We start from the raw sequence: 22,937 nt of genomic DNA on the forward strand, positions 1-22,937 counted from the left end.
AGTCAAGGCGAATGATTTTTACACTCTGAAGTTGTTACACAGGATAGATTTATTGGTCGATTCCTGCGTTTTACTTTTTTGATTTAACTTGCGACCCTGGTTAGTGCGTAGTGGTAGCTTATTTTATCCATAGCCAAAATAAATTTGCATGCATTCGTCAAGAGGTAATCACAAACAAGGCAAACTGCCGAAAATAGCACTATAGTCATACTTTTAATATTAATAAATTTAATTCTTTGACACCATTACTTTAATCACTTACAATACTTATCAAACCTTCGTCAATTAATATTTGATTTTCAGTGGATTCCGCGTACTGCATTTTCGAGTAATACTTTTCGATTCACCTGGTAAATCATTAAATAGAGGCGGTAGAAAGATTAAATGGCATTTAAAGTAACGGCAGCAGTTCCAATGTGACATACAGTTGACATGAATTAAATATTTTTTGGTCCTCAGTCGGCTATGGTCAAACCCAAGAACCCTAATCAAAATAGAATGGCGCTATGAATATGCCATTTCTTCTTTAAATAAAAAAATCTTAAATGATAATTTATGTAAAATACTTTTCCCACACATTGCATTGTCACATTTTCGATTTTCCCGTTCCTTTGTTTTTATCAAGAATTCAGCCATAAACAAGAACATACCTTTTGATGATAACTCTTATTTCCTGCTAAATATGTTCTAATACTTAGAAGTAACTCCTCAGATCACTATGCCGATTTGTTTATCCAAGTTATAAATAGAAATTTCTGTTTCTCGCAAGTTCCTCCTATTATCCTGTAAGATATGCAGAATACCAGTATAAATTCACTGCACTGTTTTAACATTAGTTCGGTAGGTTTGGCATTGGTGTCGCCAATCGTTTTTACGTCATTGAGTATTCTGCGTTTACTGACTGTAGTCCCGTGATAGTGAGTTGTGTTTGAAAAAAGGTGAGTAAATTACACAAAATTGTTAAACGCTCAAATTACATGTGAAATTTTTCTAACTTTTTGTTGGTTATACAAATTTAGTTAAAGCCATGAATACGCATTAAAAGGTACATACTTGTTAGAATTCCAAACTTTGGACCAGCAGAAAATGAGTGACCGGACGTCAAATATTACTCATATATTTAGGGATGATTTTTCTGGAAATACTTGACGTTAATTGGTCGGTTCTAGGTAATAAGAAGATTGGTTGCAATGTGGTAGACTGTTATGAAGCCAAATGTGTGTAACATTAGTATCGGCTTGTAGCCTAATGAATCTTTTATTTATCCTTTTTCTCTAGTTTGCGGTAACTTGGCAGCACAATGGGAACTAGGCAGCAACCGCCCGCTGGATATCATCCTCAAGGTAATTTTAGTGACATGTGGTTATACCTTCACCTATGATCGTTGTTATATAATAAACATGTTAAAATATTTTCATATTCAGGAAGTGGCGGTTGTAAGTAAAGGGCCCAGGTGAATGTGTTGTGAAAAATATCGTTAGCTCATTAGGGCCCCACCATATACTACTTTTAGGTCTGTGGCCGGAAATGGTCTTTCGAAATAATGCAGCAGCCAAGAAAATATGGGGCGAAAATTTCTGCGAAGATGATCAGTCATATTATGTAAGATGTGTGTACCATGAAATATTCAACTTGGAATGGAAAGAGTATGAGGAAAAGAACTTTAAGTCTCTTGGAAGGGAAACAAAGCATCTTCAAAACAAAGGTTTTCAAAGCCAAAAATTAAAATTTTTGACCTGGACAACGTTGTTATTTATTTCGAAGTTTTTAAATACTAGACTAATACGAAGTCTTTAAATTGTCCGAGATCTAAAGATCTCGGGCAATCTAAAGATTTCGTCAGCCATCATCCGAACATAATCAAAGTTCATGCGATGGTTTTAGCCTCCACTTATTGACAATTCATGTTCAATGAAGAAGTAAACTTTTGTAATGTTTCAGGACAACTTTCTTACACTACATCCAGTTGCGGCGCATAGGTGACTTACATACTGTCGCATGTGCGTCGGAACCGGTAGTTTTGTAATCAAGTTTTTGTGGAAAAATTTGAAGTTTATTTATTCAGTGAAAGTTATGGATTCATCATGTGATCAAGTTACTTAAGAGTGTATGCATTAACAGATTGCAATGAAATCCAAACTGATGTGTGAAACCATGGTCAATTCACCACCGAGCCAAATGTGGCTCCCGATTGCAGTTGCACCTATTTACACAACAAAGCTTTTTTTAAGTTGCAAATATTTTTCAATTGCTCTCAGCAATTAATAGTAATAAGCACCAGTGAAATACTTAGTGGAGCAACTCAATCTTTCCCGCCGAAATATTTGGTGGTCTTTCTCAGTTATTTATACCATACTCATTTTCTCAGTTATATAACTGTGCTATAAAAATCTGACTTTTTCTTAACCTATGACTTACTTATATTTTGTTGACATGGATATTTCAATTCATTTTCCATTCATCAATGTAAACACAGGTTGATGATGATACAAACTTGCCTACCTGAAATTAGCATAGGATCAGCTTTTCTTGCTGTAGGAATAATTCATCATACTGATAGCTGTTGACATCATGATCTAATGGAATTCATATTCTCAGCTTAATGATTGAAACCCATCTAAATATATGCACTACAAGCATTATAAGATCTCCACCTGTAAAAAATGTTTCACTTTTGGATGATAGCCAATAAAATATCTGCATTCATACTACTTTCTGAAATTCTGATGGTATATGCTTACTATACGAAAACATACCATTCTTGGATGTTAGTTGTAATTGATCTCTCCAACTTCCAAGTACTACCTATTTTCTATGCCAACCAATACATATGCTTTTTCAAACCTGGACATTAAACTTGCCAAAATTTTAAAATATGTATAGAGATTTACTTACACTTACACACTGTCGCCCACCAAAAATACTCATTAGCCTCCCATCTCCTATTCCTATGCACCCTAGATAGCAAAGGAAGCCCTCAATTTAGAGTTTGTATGGAGGAAAAATGATATGGCCAACACATTCTAAGGAAATTGTTAGCGAGTGGAAAAATAGTGACTGGAGCTATCTTTTGCCGCACCTGATCCACCTTTATTCTTTTTTTTTAAAGGTGACCAGGGATACTATACTTCACAACCGGATTACCCTCCACAAACTGGTTACCCAGCACAACCTGGTTATCCGGCACAACCTGGCTACGTGGCACAACCTGGCCCCCCGACACAACCTGGTGGCTACATACCTCAACCTAATTATGGAGAATCTGGTCCAGGTGGGATAATGATTCCCGGACAGCCTACCTATGGGATGGCACCATCAATGCACCCCTCATCCACATATGGCACCTCGTATAATGAAGACACTCTGATAGGTGGGGATAATTTTGGATTCAACTCTCAAACTATTCGACATGCATTTATCAGGTTGGTATAAAATACTTAGGTTGTTAATATGTTATTATTTTTGCCAAAGGTTTCATGTATGTACCTCTCTCTCTCTGCCATCCTAACACCATCACCCATTTTTTGTGTGTGCTCTGAAGTCGGTTTGTCAATGTATATACGTCAATGCATTGATTAAAAAGCTAATGCACCAAAGGTAGGTGGGCAGAGTGTTGTCAAGTAGAGATGTTATTTCAAAGTTAGGTTTGCAGTTGTGCATGGATGCCATTGAAGCTCCAACTGAAGACATTTAATTCAAGGTGCCATGCTACATGAAATATGCAAGGTATTTCAAAAATAAGATTTACAGTAACGATTGTAGATGATGTTTTTTCTGTACTTATGAGTCTAAGCGTCATCCCAAAAGTAAAAGCCATCATTTATCTCTTCTAGTTTTTGGCCTAGTGTTATCAACCAAGTGAAACCAAAGGAACTTTGAATGAACTACGGGAAATCTCTCAGAGTTTGTCCCTAGAATGAATTGATAACAATTTGACCAAAATCCACTTACCAGGAGTAAGCCTCTCTAGCGTTAGCATTTTTTGTTTCTTTTACATTTAAAGCAATTCAAAATTGCCCCCAATTCCCTTCCATATATAATGTCTGAAGCTACTTGTGTATAAACTATGTACCATTCCACTATATCTTGATTATCAAGGCCATTTCTGAAGAAAATCAAAAATATTAAAATTAAAAATAAGTGTGAGAACCATTTGCTTGAAATCAAGGACAAAATAAATAGTAAAAAAACGTTCAATGCCTTATTAATGCACTTAAAAATAAGAAAAGGCATGATTAATATCAAATTTTTACTGGAAACTAAGAAGTATGTTATATTCTGTGTAAGAAAACTGCCAGGCTTGGTAGTGTAGAGGGTGGAGCATTGGGCTACTGACTGGAGGGCCCAGGATTGATTGTTATGCAAAGTTAAAGATATAGTTTAAAAATTTGGGGGGGGGAGATCAAGATTTGGCGGTGGCTAATGTACTGGCATCCCACCCACAGGGTCAAAATACCTGTATAATAATATTTAATATAATACAAATGGATGCCTTAACCTAATATTACTCTATCTTTTATTAGTGTTTACGTATTCTTTGATTATAATCCCATCAGTCTTCCTTCCTTATCTCTAGCACTTAATAGAGGGCTTCTTCATCAAAGAAAGGAGAGGGGAACTGGTAGCCTCAACCATGCTGATCATATAACCTATTGTCTTGGTGAAACATCCTCTCCCTACTTTTTCCTTCTGTTATTGAATGAAAATAATTTCAATAAGCTCTAGTTGTACTCTCCGTGAGACTTTGTATGGACTTTTAAACTACCTTCCTGTCTAATGTCATGTAGGATATTAGTGATTACACTGCCATGAGTTGTAGGTTGAATCATCTATATGAGATTGTATGTTGTGGAATGACTGTATGGAATAATTGGCCAGTACTATCCCACGTAACCTATATTAATAGAGAGGATGTGGGAATTATTTTTACAGATTTTGCAACTTTGTGTGCAGATTTCCTGAGGAAACCTAATTGAATATTTAAAGTATATTTTCATTGATAATGGATACATGAGTAATGTGAAGCAGTCATTGGGGAAAGTTGAGAAAAAACTGGCAAATACTCTGGGAGGGCTATTACGAGCCACATAACCGTTGTAAATGAGTCGCACCGCCCGGAGGGTTTCACCCAGATGGAATACACTCCAAAAGGCAGAGTGACTCTGCTGGCTGGTGTTACCCTGCCGGAAGTGAGTCTCACTGTCAAAAATGAAAGAGTTTTGGACGGAGTGATACCACCAGGGTTGAAGTTACACACCCCCGCCGGGTACCTTGCCTTTGAAACTCCACCTTGTAATATTTTCAATATGGCAGCAGTTTGTTTACACCCATGATCTTCCCCTGGCTTGTTAAGATCTCTAAATTTGAGCATAGGAGTAAGTTAAACACTATTATTTTGCATTGAAAAAAACCAAAATCGTAGAGTAAAAATAAGTGAAGTGAAATTAGCAATATTGGTTCTTCAAAAAAGTATCTCGTAAGAACAACACTGAACTTCTCCATCTCTTTTTTTCAACAAAATGTAATTATTTATTTTGCTTGGCAATACCAATGTTATAAGCGGCATATGATTAGTTTATTTCAACGCTGAGCTCTTTGATTTTTTATTGTGAATACCTAACTTTCATTTGCATTCGTCGTTTGAGCAAAATTAGTGAAGTGATGCATGAAACAAAATTTTTATGTTTAGAATGAATCCACTAAAGGACATACTTATTAATGCAGGATGTAAGTAACCAATTTGAAATAAGTAATGAATTTGTGAAACATTGTGTTCCTGTATGTGCTTTGTTAGGTAATTACTCGTGTGCACACAATCATGAGTTGCCAAATCTCATCTATTCTTTTGACAGTCTTTGTCGAACTTAATTGACTATCCAGAGCTTTTCTAATTATTATATTTTCATGTTTATGCTATTATGAATAGATAGCATCCGTTTTTCTGTATTAAATATGGCAATGTAGAATTTGTGAGATACTTACGTGTTCCGATATGCGATTTCTTAGGTAATTATTCTTTAAAACATAAAAGTTTCAGGCTTAACTTTGTAGGATACCCTCATTAATTATTCTTTGTAACACTGTTCTGTTGTGCCTAATCTATTGCTTTAACATTCTTTTAAATCATCAAATATTTGAATTAATTAGCAAAGAAATTCAAGAAAATGGTGTTATAGTATCTTGTTGAAAATGAAAAAGAGGTTTATTGTGATCTCATGGAGGCAATTACTGTACAAACCTATCGAAGCCCTTGTGTTCACCGATTTATTAATATTCATTTTCCTAGGTACTACCTTATGTAATATAAACCAAGGGCAATTCTCTTTATATGAAATACCAAGCATTGTTTTGATAAGCTTTGTTACAGGTTACATAAAGTGTGCTATTAGATATACAAAGTAAATAATTTGATATGGGTAAATGTTATGGATATTATTTTGTTTCACTTGTATACTGATTTGGGAAACAACTAGGAAAACAGGCTCACATAAAATAAAATGTGCATTCTCACAAAACATGATGATGATGTTAAATGAGCTGAAGACTCAAATGAATATGATTAAAGAACATATACTGTACATGAAAACATCTCCTTTAACTTTATGTATTATGACTTAGTTATGGAAAGTTACCATAGAAATAAGTTCAAAATATTGAAGATGGAAAATGTGAAAGCCTTGCCTAAGTTGAGTTTAACATTTAAATATATCAGTCCCTATGATGAAGGCAGAAATTACTACCACGTTAAGACTCACAGTATATACTCAACTGGACTTTTTTATTGGCCAGTAGAGTTTGTGGGTGGAGTGCATGATCTTTTTGTAAGGAGTTCATTTCTTTCACATTTAAGCACAACTCTATTTGTTTTTGCCATACATAAATTCCATTCAAGGTCTTTCTTTTTTCTTTAGTGCTTCTAATCTTTCCCAATAAGATTTACATGCAAACTCAATGCCTTATCAGATGTCCTTCTAGTCGGTTGCTTCTACTTTAGTCAACTTGTACTTTTCCCTCCCTCTGGTTAGAAATTCTTTATTGCTTGTTCATCCAGAGTATCATAACCATAATTAAGAGCATTCAAATTTCCTTTCTTTTTGGAGGATGGCCGAGCCTTAAACCCTATATGTACAATACTACAATTAGCATGTAGACTTATGTGAAATTTTTCAAATTAAATGTCTTATCGGGTGCCCTACTGGCCTGTTTATTCTGTTTTTTGTTGCTTCTGTCAATGGGTACTTTTGTCTCACTCTGTCCAGAACTTCGTCAATGCTTGTTTGTTCAGAGTATTGTCAACATAGGCCCAAGCACAAAAGAAACGTGCAAATTTTCGCTTTGTCTTTTCTTAGGATGGGCCCAGCTTTCCACCCCGTATATTTCCGCAATCTATGAACAGGTTTACTTAAACTGTTTTGTGCCTTTGTTGATTCCTTCACATGTTGACAGTTGCTTTTGATATGAAACGCCTCTTAGGTCCAATCTGTTTTAGATCTGGCCCTGGTCCTTTAAGTTTACTCTCCAAGTGCTTGATCAAATTCTGTTATGCTTATGATTTGTCTAATTTCTTTATCTGGAACTGTCTGCTCTTTTTCCGGGATATCATTTCATATTTGTCCTCTATACAATTCCTGCACACAATTCTTAGGTATATACTTCTTCCTTATACAATCCGTTCCATCCCAATGCAAATTCCTCTTCACGAATTATTACTCCTACAATTTTCTTTCTCTAAGGTTTTTTCTCCTTATGAATATCCTTCAGGTGAGGGAGTGAGCTTTTGCAGTGTGCTTTCCACAAAGCACCTCAAGTAGGGATCAGGACTTAGATATAATTTCCTCGGTATCTCTATAGTTGCCCCAAGCCCATTTTCCTCTTAATTTATTTGCACTCTTTACTATGGTCTGTATACTATTATACTTGTTTGTTTCCTTTTACATTTTCCTATTATCTGCATTATTCCAAGAGGTCTACCTTGACTCCTTCAAAAGATCTTTGTGTGACCTTTTTGTACTCAATGTTGTCTTTTTTTCTGTATTCAGCCTTATTTTCCTGAATGTTTTTTGTCCCAATTTGTGTTCTTTTTGCTCTCTACTGTTTTATTTTTAACATTTATTGATTTATTTTGTAAAATGTTTGTCTTTCTTGTAAATAAAATTAATTATAAAATAACTTTGAACATTAATAAACTATTGTAATGATCAATAATTAGCACCATTGTATAAAACCTAATCTATTCTTCATATTGGAATGCTGCAGTTGACATTTCTTTTCTTATGCCCACCAAACTTAACTATTTAACATCTATCCAAATCCGTGATGTATGCTTTCAGCATTGATGAAAAATTTTCCATCATTTTTTCTGTCGTCCTCTCATATTGACACTAAGTTTTACAATGGATAGAGAAATGAATCATAAGGACACAACATGAGTAATAATGTTTCATGGACCATCTTTACGTTTTATTCATTGATTCATGGACATAGCAGACAATGTCACTAGAAAAGCTTCGATAACACGACCTATTTTCTCCAGATAAATTCTTTTAGGTGAAATACATATGATGATCCAGGATGAGTTAAGATATGTGTTGTTATGTAATATGAATTTCAATGGCAATAAAATTTGTAATGAAATGCTCCATTGGTAATCTATTATACTACTGACAAATCCTCATTGGGTTTGTATAAGTTCTAAAATAGATTTAATACAGATTCAATTTTTAGAATAAATTTTAATGGCCAATATATTTTATTGCAGGAAAGTTTACGGCATCCTCATGTGTCAGCTGATGATAACTATGGGATTCGTCATGTTGTTCACTTTTCACATGCCGTCAAAGATGTTCGTTATGCAGCACCCCGCCCTGTTCATATTAGCTATAGGCTTTTCATTTGGGATTCTTGTGGCAATGGCATGCTGTGAACATGTCCGCCGCAAGTCTCCCTTAAATTATATCTGTTTACTAATTGTCACTTTGGCAATGAGTTACATGACTGGAACCACTGCCGCCACATATGACACTGATGTAGTACTTATGGCCATTGGATTAACAACGGCTGTTTGTTTTGCATTAAGTGTGTTTGCTTTCCAAACCAAGTGGGATTTCACGCTTCTCTCTGGTACTCTCATGGTATGCCTGGTTGTGTTTACTCTCTTTGGTTTCATTTGTATATTTGTGCCAGGAAAAATTATCCTGTTGGTGTATGCCTCCATTGGTGTCATTCTGTTCTCATTTTATTTGGTCTATGATACACAGCTGATGATGGGAGGTAAGTATAAGTATTCCCTTTCACCTGAGGAGTATATATTTGCAGCCCTGAATATTTATATTGATGTTGTGAATATTTTTCTGTATATAATACAAATAATTAGATTATCCAGAGATTGAACTTGAATTCTTTCACTTTTAAATGTCCTGTGCTTGAAACATGCAGCCAGTCACATTGTTTCTGTTCAATTTTTTTAAATTTTGTAACATCAGTCTAAAACTGTAGATAGAAATATCAATTGTTTCTGAAGTGATTGATTGGCTTTCAAAAAGTTGTAATTTATTGTAAAAACCTATCATAAACACTATCCGATTGTTTCTTGATGAACTTCTATTTATGTGTGAATGTAAGGTGAACTTTCAAGGCACTTGAATCAAGTGACAGCTTGAAAATAATGTGGTATTGTTGTAGAGTTCTTTAATTATTATTTGACTATAAAGTATGTAAGTTCATCGACCATGTTGAATTTTTTTTAAAGTAAAAGGGTTAAGACGTGAAGTACTTAATATGCGAAATCCAATATGCTGTTCTAGTTTTAGAGCATTTATGCAAGTCTTTATTCACAACCAAAATATTTGGTATAATGCTGACCCTGTGATTACTTGTACAATTGGAGCTAGCATTAAGTCCCAATGACTTGAAGTTGCCATTTTTTCTTCATGTTCACTTTGAAGCACTTGATACTTGCATCATTTCATACAGCCTTTGGTTTGGTTCAGTTGATGAAGTGACACATGGGGCAAAATTGTGGCAGCTTTAAGTGTGTATCCAAACATTAACGTGATTACAAACTTATATAATACCCTTTAAATTAGAAGCAATGCATCCAGTTACTCAGTTGAAAATGTAATCCACTGCTATCTAGCTTGATTCATATTTGCCATAAATTCTCTTTTAATTCTTAACATTCAGAGGAAGCATATATCATATATTCATGCTTACTTAGTGAATGAAGAGATATATGTTAGCCTCTAATGAAATATTGATAAAGATGGCTTCATATTGACATGGTATGAATTGCATACTATGGTTGGCATTTGATTGACAACTTGTAAGGTTGTCATCTGTTAATGGTTAAATTAGTATATGTATGACTCTCTTGTTTGATGCTAATGTTGGCAGGATGATACAAATAACTTTGGCCACAACTTAATCATAAATCATAAACTAATGGCATACGATACATAATGTTAACAATTAGATCAATCCACAAAAATGTGTTTTTGTGATTGATGCATGGAACAGTTATAACCATATTCTTGTGATTGCCTTAAAATCTTGGTGAAGGTAATAACAAGTGCTTCACCTGGTTACCTCAAAAATACCGTGTACAAGAATTTTTCACTTCAAGCATATTAGTCGCTTTCTTCTTAAATGTGTATGTAGTTTCTTCTCCCTAGCATAAAAAATTGTTTTCATCAATTCTGATGTAAATTTTTTCTATTGTGTTGAAACATAAATAAAAATTTGTATTTCAGTGCATCATTATGGATATATCTTTTTCTAATTTGTTCTTGCAATTTTTTAGCCAGAGATAGAGAATATATGTAAAAAGTTAGTCAGCCTGTGATTTTCATTCCTTAGAAGTGATTATTTTCTCATATTGAAAGTGGTGTAAATCATTAATATTTGCGCCATCTATATTTAGTGATATCTATAATCCTAATTTCAAATGCAATTCACCTGAAAATTGTGTCAACTGTATGATATCCTAGGTGTATTGTCATAGGAGATTAAGTCTACATCATTTTGCTACCAAGTGTTTGAAAAATGCAGGACCACTGGACAATAAATTCTCAAACTGCAAAATAAATTCTGAAAATTGTTATTGAGGTTATTTTTTAATTTAATGTTGCTTTTGATGGCATTCATGGAAGCAGAATTCATGCATATGTTTTTGCATAAGATGTAATTGTATTAGGATGGATTGCCTAGTGATTTGGTTGCATCCAATTTTACTATTCGGTATATTTTTAGAATAAGATTGATTATTTTGGGCAAGAGATTCAACTTGATCTTAATTAAAATGATTTTGTAGCATCACTGAAGACGGGAAGCACCACAGGCAAGAATGGAACGTGAGGATTCCACTGTGTGTAGCTGAAAGTCATGCAATATTGGTTTAAGGATTTATTAATATGTTAACAATAATTGATGAGAAAACAATGATTACCCTGGAAGGATTATCTCATTTACTGCTACAGATATTACTGTGACTGGATAAAAAGAATCATCCATGTAAATTGTACATGTATGCGGTTATGGAGATTATTATTGTACCCACAGACTTGACTCCTTTGAGTGAATCTTGAAAGATTATTACTCATGGAACGAGAACTTTATAAATCGCAACCATTTTTATAACTTGTGACTGATTTGTCTATATTTTAATGCTTAAGAACACACTGATGGCATTTGGAGTACTGGAAACTCAATTTTTTAATTATTTTGACATGTCTTCAAAATATAAAACAACTTGCATACTTCTAAATATGTCATATTCCTGGAATATGATGCAACCAAATGAATATTGATCTAAAGGAGATTGTTATTTTGTTTAACAGAGGAAAATATTTGTACAGTTTTTGAGGAGACCTTAATAATTCATAATTAAATTCATAAACAGATTTATTCCTCAATGAAGTTATGCTAGTTGCGGTCAACACTCAAAGTGGGTCCTGTTGCATGTTGTTTGAAAATATCATAGGCTCTTACTTATGGTGATGTTTTGTGGCCATTCTTTACCATTCATACTGGACACTGAATATTTGTATGTATGGAAGGGAGATCTTCGAACCCACCAGCTATGCAGGTTTGTTTTCTGGTTAGTTAACCTGTAACTGATTAGCACAGTAGGACATCGTGGGCAGATGAAATGATGGCAGTATTTATAAGTAAACACATCTACTACCTTGTGTGATATTTTACTGTATTGAAAGGCTAAAAGTTCCATACAAATTGCAGATTTTTAATTTTTGATGACATTTTTATTTTTTAAAATATTTACAAGATAAATATAGACAGTTTTATTTTCTTATAAAAAGTCAGCCGATTTGGTAGATTGATTACGCAAAGGTTATTAGGAATGATAGTGTTTTTCCTAAGTAATATCAATAGGTATTGTATAACATAAGACTGAGCAACTTGTTGCTGTATTTAAATTGTTGTTTTCTTCTGGGGCTGACATTTTTTGAAGGATTGAATTATTTGAATTTTGTATATTTAAGTTATGCTTTCACTTGTAATTTCCTGTTCATATCAAATGAATAAATGTTAGTGAACATTTGTTAAACAGTTTGAGTTCCCTTGGATCTTGGACTGTATAAAAATTGTGTATAAAACTTAATTGCTGTAAACTGATGGCATGGTATGTAAAATTTGGAAATAAATGTTGACACACTTGTGTTTTCCTTGAGATAATTTTGTCATTATCAGATAATGAATTCCAAGGAGACCTCAGTCTGGAGTGGTCAGAATTAGGTACAAGACATATTTTTTGTATCAATCATTTTGTCTCAAGAAACTTATGACCATTATTCCGTAAAATTTATGCTATCCCCTTAGGTATGAACTGAAGAAACATATTGATTACTATGTAAGAATATAATAAACTCTTTGAGACTTGATTGGTATCAGTAAGTCATTGAAAAATGCTTATTTCAATGTGCATAACCAGCAGTGTTATCCTTAGACATTACATAAACTACAAATCTGCAATTACCTTTACTTATATTATTAGTTATTTTTAGAAAGTGTTCATGGAGGAGAAGTGTCAAAGGATAGTTATTCAGGATAAGAAAAGAGTACAAGAGTTATAGTTGGTTATAGATTACCAGAATAAAGTAACATCTCTATATCACCTTGGCTTATTTATTTGACAATTTACAGTGCGATTTGGCAAAAGCTGGGTGGCAATGACAAGAAAAAAGATCATTGGTAGGCAAAAAAATGAAATAGTACCCATTAATGAAATAAATTTTAATGTCATACATGGATGAGGCACTAGAAAAATTAATTTCATCTGTCTAAGGAATGTTACACATTTACTCCTAAAAGATTCAAGGGTTTGAGGTCAGCGACTTCATCAGGTAAATGGTTCCAGCAATCAGTCCTGCTTTTTTCTCCAGTGATAATCCTGAATAAATTCCAGAGAAAATTGGCTTGACTAGGTTTTTTTTGTATAATTTTAATATTGCAAAAGGTTATTTTGAATAATTCTGGAGAATGAAAAATCACAGAGATGGTGGGAGCCAGTAGCTATGTCAATAACGTTAGAGTAGGGTGCCTCAAAAAGATGAGCTTTTTCCTGTAATTAAGAAATTTCTATCTGATACTCAGCAATTTGGTGTTTATCTGGACAAACGAACCTCAGGAATGTTTAATGAAATTAAGAATACAAAGTAACTGTCCTTTTCCACTCGGGAATGTTTCTTAAGGTTTTTTGAACAATTTTTCGGCTTTGCTATGAGTACTAAATAAGTTTTTAACTTAACACTGCAGGAGATTCAAATTTGGCCAGAGTGCTTCTTTTGGGTGTGCTTAAGAATTGGCAGAGACTTACTATTCCAATAAACAATAAAAAACATCAGTTTTTAGTAATCAGGTAGAATTATTACATTTTTTAGTATTTTTTTAAAGATATTACTTTCTGCCAATTTTTAAACATCCCGAGGAAACATTGATTGAAGGCTCTAGCCAGATCTGAATTTCCTACACAATCTTGGTATAGGAAATTCCAACTCCAATTTTTAATCCATAGATGCACCTGTCTTCAGAACTCTATTTACATATTCTTCATCCTTCCAAAACTTCCCTTTTCCTTTGATATCCTACTTTTCTTTATTTCTTAATCGCAGTTCCTAGTTACCAGACTTGCCAAATATATTAATGACCTCAATTGATTCAGCTTTTTTGCTCCAGCAATATTTTATGAGAGTCATCTTCCTTTTCAGCTTCCCTCACATCTGTCTTGCTAGTGTTTACCTTCATTCCAAATTCTTCCCCAGTTTCTGTAACACTATTGGTCATAACCTTAGTTCTTCTGACTTTACATACTCTTTGTCTGATTATTAGTACGGTTGATGGTTTCAATCATTTTCCACCAATTGAATGTTTCTTGCCTTCCCACAGAGCCTCCTTAGTCACCTTTTCAATGTAACATACATTTAAAATCACATGCACCCATCTTCCTAATGCTCATCTATTCTGTTCCATCCTCTTCCACACTCTATCCTGCTTTCAGCTGCAGCATTGGCTGCAGTCGCCAGCTGTGTGCATCTGCCTATCTTTCTATACCTATGTACTTCAAAACCTTAAGCAGTGTACTCCAGTCCTCTTGGATCAAGTGTCATTTCCAGTCAATAAAACAAATGTCTGTTGAAATACAAGCATTTCAATGTAAAAATAATACACTACAACTGGGGTTCAAACCCAGATCCCTCAATTTCTGGCAGAGTGCTAAGGCTGGTTGATAATCTAATAAAGCATCCTCCTACCCTGGAATTTCCTAGAGCTTTTAAGGAATGAATGCTGTAGAAACAATGTCATTGTGATTGTCCATGTTGCTTGCAGTCAAGTCGCCCAAAATGTTGTAGTCATGATAAATGAGGAGGAAACGGTAGCCGAGGCATGGAAAGGGCTGCACTGACATTAGGTGAGCAACTTCAGATCAGTTAGATTTGCTGATGCTCACGCATTAATTATCCAGTCAGCTAAATAGTAACAGTAATTACTTAGCACTGAAGAATAAGTATGATAGGTATGGAATAAATATTAATCAGAAAATGAAGGTAATGATATTCTGAAGATACAGAAAGGCTAAAATCATGACTGAAGTTTAAAGACATAAACTAAAATACATTGAACATTTTGCCTACATAGGAAGTGCTCGGAGGAGGGTGGAAAAAAGAGAAAGGGCATAAAAAGTAGAATGTTAGCTAAAGAAGCATTTATATAGAGGTTAGATTTGATGATAGCCACACAAGTAAATATACAAAGATAAGGCATGTGAAAACTTTAATATGGAGTGTAGTATTTTATGAGTAATTGATATTGGGTCATTGAGAAAAGAGGATAAGCATAGCTGGAAGGATTTCAAGATGTGCGTGGAGACAAATAGAGGAAATTAAATGGGAGGAATTTATAACCAGAAAATAAGATCTACACATAGTAGGGAAAGAGAGACAGCTAATGGGAGATATTTGATAACTGACAGAGGCAAATGGGGAACCATTTTTTTGGTAGAACCCGTTCATGAAATTTTTCATAATTACATTTCTTGAAGCATGTTTTCTTTGTTCCAGGGATTCCATGTCACACACTAGTAATGTAACATTGGGATCACTAGCATAGCCTTAAATAGCAAGGGAGAAATATTTATGCAAGTTCTCTGCATGTATCCCAGCACTTGAAATTATCTAGACAAAGAATATAGTATTTGTTGAGTAGGATGCTAAGGAACCCCAAGGCCTTTAATGGCGTTAACTCTTTCGAATGTGGTGCCATTGCATATGGATGTCATTTTTAGTTTTCCGATTAACATGAAGTTAACCATAGAATTATTTTATAGTTTGCCATTTAAGGTAGGTTTTATGGATGGGCACAGACTGAACAGTTACTACTCCTAGCCTTGTCTAACAAGACAACCTTGAATCTCAAACTACTGCTCAAATAGCTCATCAATTCTGTATGGTACATTCTACCTCCCATTATTCCATCCAAAGTGACTGTCCTTTTGCTTCATATTATCCACTTCACCTACCACTCTTCAACATACCATCACCTATCAAAATGCTCTGCATTCACCTTTCCTGCCTCCTTTGGATTTCTTCTAAAAATCCTCTCTCCTTCCCCAAAATGCATAGTACTTCATTTGTTCTCCTTTCCATTCATTTTCCACTCAAAAGCCTCCCTTGTAACTGTATCATCTTTCTTCGACAACTATATTGCTTCATTATACACAGCCCCTCGCTTCCTTTCAGTCCACTTCACCTTCTCCACACCCAATTTCAAAATTCTACAATTTACACCTATCATCCTGCTTCAATGACCATGATTCTGCTCCATACAAAACTACGCTTCATATGTAAGTTTTCACTAATATTTACTTAACATCCTTACTCAATGTGCCTGTCATCAATTCCCTCATTGTAAAAGCTTCATGATGCAATTATATTTTGCAAAGCACATGCTGCAATTCTTCTTCCGATGTCTCTATTTCTTGGACCATATTGGTCCTAAATACTTCAAAGACTGGTAAATTCTTCCAGAGGGAACCTCATAACATTTTCTCTTGTTTACAGTGATCTTCATTCCTAACCTATAACACAATGTGCACATCAATGACGTTAACCCCTTGGCTGACTAGCTACCTATAGCTTTATTATCTGCAAACCTAAATGATTTTATTCAATTCCTCACTGACTTATATTCATACATCTAGGTCGTCCTCATGCTTCTTTTAACATTCCCTCCACACACACATTGAACAGCACAAGCAACAATGGGTATCCCCGTCTTAATCCCTTCCTAACAGGTTCCAGATGTCTCCTATCTACTTCTACATTAATTCTACCCAATTTAAATGCCTTGTCAGAGTTATTACGCAAACAAATTCATGTCGATTGTATTATTGCTACAAAATAGCTCATAAAAACTCTTCCTTCCACTTTATTCTAAACCCTTATCAATTATGCAGGGATGTCATCTATCCCCATGGCCTTATTTGATTCTAATTCCCTTTATGCTCCTATTTTGCATTCAAGTATGTCAAGATTTGATCTATCCTAATCTATGTAATGTTCTCTTTCTATATCTAAACTTGCTGGCCTAACATCTTAACCGTACAGATCCTCGGTGTGTTCTTTCCATCTCTCTTGGTTCGATTTATAATTTTCCTGCTGTATTTCAAATAATGGGCAAGGTTTTTCCCTTCTTTCTTCCTGATATTGCTTTCGTCTTCCTGTATTCCGCAGCCATTTCTCTCTTTCTTTCTAAACTCTCCATATACTCAAACTGAACCTTCCAACAGTTATTTTGCTTTGCAATTACCTCGCCTCAGTTATTATATATCTCATGATACGACCTTCTTCATAATTCTGGGTATACGCTCTATCTGACAGCCTAAAGATGGTTAATGGAAAAAAATCGGATCAAAAAAATAATAAAGGGTTCACACTGGTCAATGAGAACATATATGGTTCCATGGCAATTATACGGGAGGACGAAAAGGATCCTGCGCACCCTATCCTTTGCACTGACTAGTCCAGGAGATTTGAAACTAAGGCTAGTAAAACATACAATATTCGTGTATTTACCAGAAAAAATTGAATTTTTTGCAAGATTTTTGTAATTTCTTTGTAAAATTTGTGAGTTTTAACCAGCACTGCAGTAACTTAAAAAGTCACTTTGCGAGCGAAATGTATTAGAATTATTTATATAACAAGATCGATAAGTATCAACTACTTCCGGGGCTATTTCTTTACGATGGCAGGTCGCGAAAACATACAGGAATTTTCACACCGATTCGCGTTTGGCTGTTGTGCCAAGACATTACAATTTTTGACAGAATATCTACTATTTACTCCCTTCAACGTTACGAATATTGTTTTTCATGCTTTTACTGTTTCCTGACCACCTCTTGATATAGTGACGCACTCTAGTAGCCAATTCTGTAAGCTTTCGTAATTTTTATGTTAATTGTGTAGTGTGTGGACATATCGAAATGTTGAGGTTTTCCTAGGTGTTTTTTTAATTGTGATACTATGATTCTTTATAAGAGTGAAGGTGATATATTCCTTTATTATTAGGTAGATTCTGTGAATTATGTACTTTCAAGTCGACAAGAATTCCAGCAATTCTACTTCGAAAGGTAAAGACGGTAGGTGATTCCATTGATTATATGATTTATTTTGATTTTCATAGCCTAAAATACGTTGTGTCTTGAACAATTTTATGCATTAAAACAATTTATTTTTGTATTTTTAACTTCGGCCCTATGGTTTACCTGTTCCACCCTGGGTCTTGTGTTTGTTTTCTTTGACATACCAAACATTAATACATCGCGGTTTTAATTTTCGCTCTGTTTAATGCGTAATGGTTATCAGAAATGGCTAATGGACTCTACTATTATAAGTTAACCTTGAAAATGTAGGCATTTAAAGTTTTCATCGAGTTATTCACTCGCATTCGTATTCATCACCACTTGTCATTTTTTTGTAACGTGTTTAGAACAATATTAGCATTAACAACAGTAGCTCTAACGTTTGATCACAAGAAACAGTTTCTGGTTCGCGAATGGGTATACCTTCTTTTTTGAGTTTGCATTACAATATTTTTCGGTTCCTTTTAAATAAATAATCAGTAGATCTGAGATATGAAGTGTGCTTTGTCTCAAATGGCCTTCGTGTATTCCGCTTAGTGGAAAAATATTTGTCTTCATTATATTTGACAGCTTTATTCCCACGGTTTAAAAGTAATTAAAAAGTTATCGTGAAAGGAAAATGGTATTTTTTGAAATAGCTAGTTACAATAAAATTTCACCTTTTTCGTGTTTTAATTTTTCGCCCTATAGCATACTTTATATTTGTATCGTGACAATTTCACTAACGTAAGCACCGTAGACAAAATTTTCGAAAATATTTTTGTTATTTGATCATTACAGTCCTGTGAGATTATTTACGACTGTGACATCCTTTCGTACATTCGTATAATGTTCACAAAATCAATTTCCCGTTGTGTTATTAGCAGAGAAACTTGATAATGCTTATGCTCGCATGTCACGTTTTTCACTGCTTGATGAGAACTTAGTTTTCCGTTTATTTGTTGCCCTTCTTTAACATATACGCGGTGCGTGTTTTTATGTTTACTCATATTTATAACCTTCTGATGCGAATATGCTTCGAGTTGTAGGATCCTTCTCAATTAATATCATACGTCAATATAGTAGCGAGCGAAACCAATTAACTAAAAAAGTACTGAGAACTAGGGCACTTTTTTCATTTTAATTTTCAGAAGTTTCAAATTCAAAACCTTAAATATAACTTATTGTTTTGTTTATTTTGTCAATCGTCATTGTTTTAGGTTAACGTCCGACTTAAACGATTGATTTGACAAAGTAAATTAAATCATCCTGAAGTATATCCATGAGTCAGTAATCGTTAATCGTGTTATTTTAGTAGATCTTGAAGCAATTTCTTCATTTTCTATATGCATGGAGGTGCTTTCATAATTTTGTCATGCATCTCTATTACTGTTCATAAGTAAAATTGCTAGAGAAATATTTTCCAAATTCTCATTCATGGGGTCATGTACTTGTGCTATTTGTGCAAACCTTGTGAACTTATTGCCGGAGTTTGGGAGAATTTTGTATAATGTTGCTTCTCTCCATGGTTATGTGAAAATTAGTTTGTGTATCCACACACTTGCATAGAATAAAGTGGCTAGTGGTTACTGTATCTGTTTAACAGTCGGATGACCAATGACGGTGGCATGTATGCGTTCAGTTGGACGGTTCGAAATGTTAACTCCACCATCTGAAGTACGTTATTGAATGATTTTACTTATGTCTGGGATGACATTTTACGAAGGGTGCAGCGGTTACGCTGTACATATATTTTCCGCGATTGAATATTGCCCTGACACTTGCGCAAATTCATTAATGCACCGGGTTTTACCGTGTGTCAGTATGCTCTAGTTTAGATAAACCAAGAGTAATCACATCGCAGTTATATGTGACAAAGATTATTACGTCATAATGTTAATAGCAATTCGAACAAGTGTTTCCCATCAAAGGTATCAATTATGACATTCAACAGTTCAATGTGTTTTACTTGCCATCAATTTACCACTGCCACTTAAAAAATTGTATTGTTTATCATTAATTACGTTACATTAAGTTCTCCATCCATCAGGAAGTACTGATTGCCGTAGGTGGCGGAGTTACGTTCTTGTCTGCCAACCCAGAGATCCAGGGTTCGTTTCCCGCCTATCTGGATTGTTGTAACTGTCCAAAATGTTATTCTTAGAGGTTAGGTGGAAGAAGGGAGTAAATAGTCGCAATCTCTGCCCAGTAAAGACCTAAAATGAATAAAAGGCTCATTGTATTTGCATTCAGGGTTATTTAAAGATTTTAGTAAGAAGTTTGAGTTAATGCACTTAGCATCCAGCCCCAACTACACATAATCAAATAGACGACCGATTATGTCATTATGACAGTTAACATGCAAAAAAAGTCAACTCAATGGTTCAGATCTATATTAAGCATTGCTTCACATTAGAAACACACTCGTCGAAAGAATTAGGTCTCCAGTGAAAATGTTTATATGTAGAAATCTTTTTACGGATTTTCCAGTGAACTTTAATGTTTAAGGTTCTGAGTTTTGTTTTTCAAGGTTGAAAAATAATATGTAATGAATAATGTATCAAAACAAAATTATAATTTAGGAAAGAGAAATGTTGAGTCAATTTTGATAGAAGTGTAGAGGTCATGTTTAAAATAAAAACGAATTTGACATGGTTTCAGTGTAGTGTGATATAAAGACTCATGCACCAAGATGATTTGTACCTGAAGGTGACTGGTAAGGAATATTGAAGATTGAGTCTTGAATAGCCAAAAAAAAGTACCACACAGGGAGACAGAATTGTATGAGGAGGTCGTATGAAGAGGAAATATTAGTTTGCAGGGGAAAAGAGGCACAGTCCATACAAAGGTTGACCTATGGAGACTGGTTTAGGGAGATTTTTTAAATGTATTCAAAAAATTACATTTAATCTATAAATTGATGTGACTGTAAATACACACATGTATACCTCTATGTGTGCATACCTTATCCAGCAGGAGCATGCTGTGTAATTTGTCATATTAAAGCTAAAAAAGGCAGGATTGTTTTTGAAAAAAATGGTAAAACCTGGCTGTAACATGGACTAGAAATGTGTTGTTTTTGCTAGGTTTGAATAAAGATAATGAAAATTGCGTGAATTCATGATGAAATCATAAAATATTTCAATCTAATGAATTTAGATGCCTCATAACCAGTGAACAGTGCAGCATAGCATTGCAAAAGGTGATAATACTTATTGTATACTTTCATGGTATATATCTATTTTTAGTTGTGTGGAATTGCAGGCTCAATTGATTTTTATTGTGAATATTGCTTCGTTGGTCCCCAGACATTTCCTAACTTGGACTCTGTGCATTTTTGTGCAGTAATTGCATGGATTTATAGGGATGACTCCATTTCCCCTGTAAAAGTACAGGGGAAAAAATACCTGTATTCACTAATTTATTTATCCACCCATGGGAAATTTTTAAGTGTAGGGGATCTTTATTGACCCAGAAAAATTTTATTAGTTCAGTTGGTATAACAGTGTTAACAAGTAGCTTTCTGCCATCTAGCTTTATTTTATATCTCTTTGGGTTTCTGTTGTACTTTAAAAGACATTTTTCCATGCCTGTTTGCAAGGCATCAAGGGAAAAGAGTTTTGGTTTAACTTTGGCATGATATATTTTTGCAAATTATAAAACCAATCACATACATTGCTGACATTAGATGTATACATGTTGCTTGCATTGGTATAATTATGCTATGTTAATTAATGAAATAGAACAAAATTGTGAAGCAAAGAGGAATCATTGTTGGATGAATGGATTGTTGGGGTTCAGAGATGTTTAAATATGTTATAAGTGTAGGATTATTAGCAGATTTTTAAATGTTCTTGTTGGTGTTTGATCCTGACTAATGTTTTAAATATGCATTTGTTGTTAAAGAAAATTGAAACCATAGCAGTTAATAGTCTGCTCAGCACTGGTACTTTTTGTAGTTTCCTTGTGTTAGCAATAATCCCTCTGCCACTAAACTTGATGGTCACAGGCTTCACTATTTGGAAGATGTGTGTAACCATTTTTGTCAGTTTGTCAAGTTAAAATGGTAGTCATTGCAGTGACTTTATTTGTGAATTTGAGGAAGAATTCTACACATGTGATCCTAATGTATTTTGGTAATTACGACTCCAAGAATATTATTTTTGTTATTTTTAAAATGTTTGCAGAATTAATGTCTAGTGCATCTCTGCTATTATAGTATGCGAAGTGACATCATCATCAGCAGTCATAAACCATGATTGGTTTACTGAAGCTCTCCACCCCTTCCTCATTTCTTAGCCAGCCTTTCGATTCTTACATAATTTCTGACAATATCATATTGTATTATTTGGTTGAAGTATTCCATTGGAGATTTCCTATGTAATTTTTGTCACCTCTTCTTTCTTCCATGTTTGTCTCAATGAGGTTACAGAGTATTTGATAAACATAACAGTTTCAGGTTTAACTTCGTGGAATTCCTTCATTATGAGGGTAAAAAGAAACTTAACACTTCTCACAATAAAGATTTAATATTTCATGACCATGTTTGATGTAAGTTACTTGATGATGATGCTCAGCATCGAAACCAAGGTCGTGAAATAATAAATCTTTGTTGTGGAAGTGTTAATTTCTTTTTACCCTCATCATGCAGAGTATTTAATCAATTCTGGGTATTTTCCGTCCTGTTAAGTCTTTCAAATTCTGATATCTAAATTGAATATCTTCATCCTCCAGTATAATAACTGTTTAATTTTTTCCCATTGTCAAGTTTCTGTAGGTTCTTTCTTTCCCTTTCTTCACAGTTTTG

General features: G+C 34.2%; 2 protein-coding genes across 3 annotated transcripts in view; both read left to right on the forward strand.

Moving 5' to 3' along the window:
- Positions 1-896: 896 nt before the first annotated feature.
- LOC139696266 (protein lifeguard 1-like) lies at positions 897-12,896 on the forward strand. Its single transcript, XM_071594957.1, has 4 exons — positions 897-938; positions 1,279-1,343; positions 3,110-3,422; positions 8,759-12,896. Exons 2-4 carry the CDS (start codon positions 1,301-1,303, stop codon positions 9,387-9,389), a joined length of 987 nt encoding a protein of 328 aa, XP_071451058.1. The 5' UTR covers positions 897-938; positions 1,279-1,300; the 3' UTR covers positions 9,390-12,896.
- A 5,060-nt stretch (positions 12,897-17,956) lies between these two features.
- The window catches only part of Eip63E (cyclin dependent kinase Eip63E), a 33,907-nt gene continuing 28,926 nt past the window's right edge, over positions 17,957-22,937 (forward strand). The window contains exon 1 of one of the 2 annotated variants that reach the window (XM_071595825.1): positions 17,957-18,148. In XM_071595825.1, the coding sequence (XP_071451926.1) occupies positions 18,094-18,148 (55 nt within the window). In that variant the 5' untranslated portion in view covers positions 17,957-18,093. The remainder of the gene's footprint in view (positions 18,149-22,937) is intronic. The other variant, XM_071595826.1, reaches the window with a different exon arrangement.

The sequence above is a fragment of the Hetaerina americana genome, unplaced genomic scaffold (genome assembly GCF_022747635.1).
Source record: "Hetaerina americana unplaced genomic scaffold, ioHetAmer1.1.p SCAF_7, whole genome shotgun sequence".
Lineage (NCBI taxonomy): Eukaryota > Metazoa > Arthropoda > Insecta > Odonata > Calopterygidae > Hetaerina > Hetaerina americana.

Bases quoted from the DNA above. Each gene is read 5' to 3' on its own strand.
- LOC139696266 (XM_071594957.1), top strand. From the start codon at position 1,301: ATGGGAACTAGGCAGCAACCGCCCGCTGGATATCATCCTCAAG. The intron at 1,344-3,109 runs GTAATTTTAGTG...TTTTTTTTAAAG, and splicing joins CGCTGGATATCATCCTCAAG to GTGACCAGGGATACTATACT. The intron at 3,423-8,758 runs GTTGGTATAAAA...ATTTTATTGCAG, and splicing joins ATTCGACATGCATTTATCAG to GAAAGTTTACGGCATCCTCA.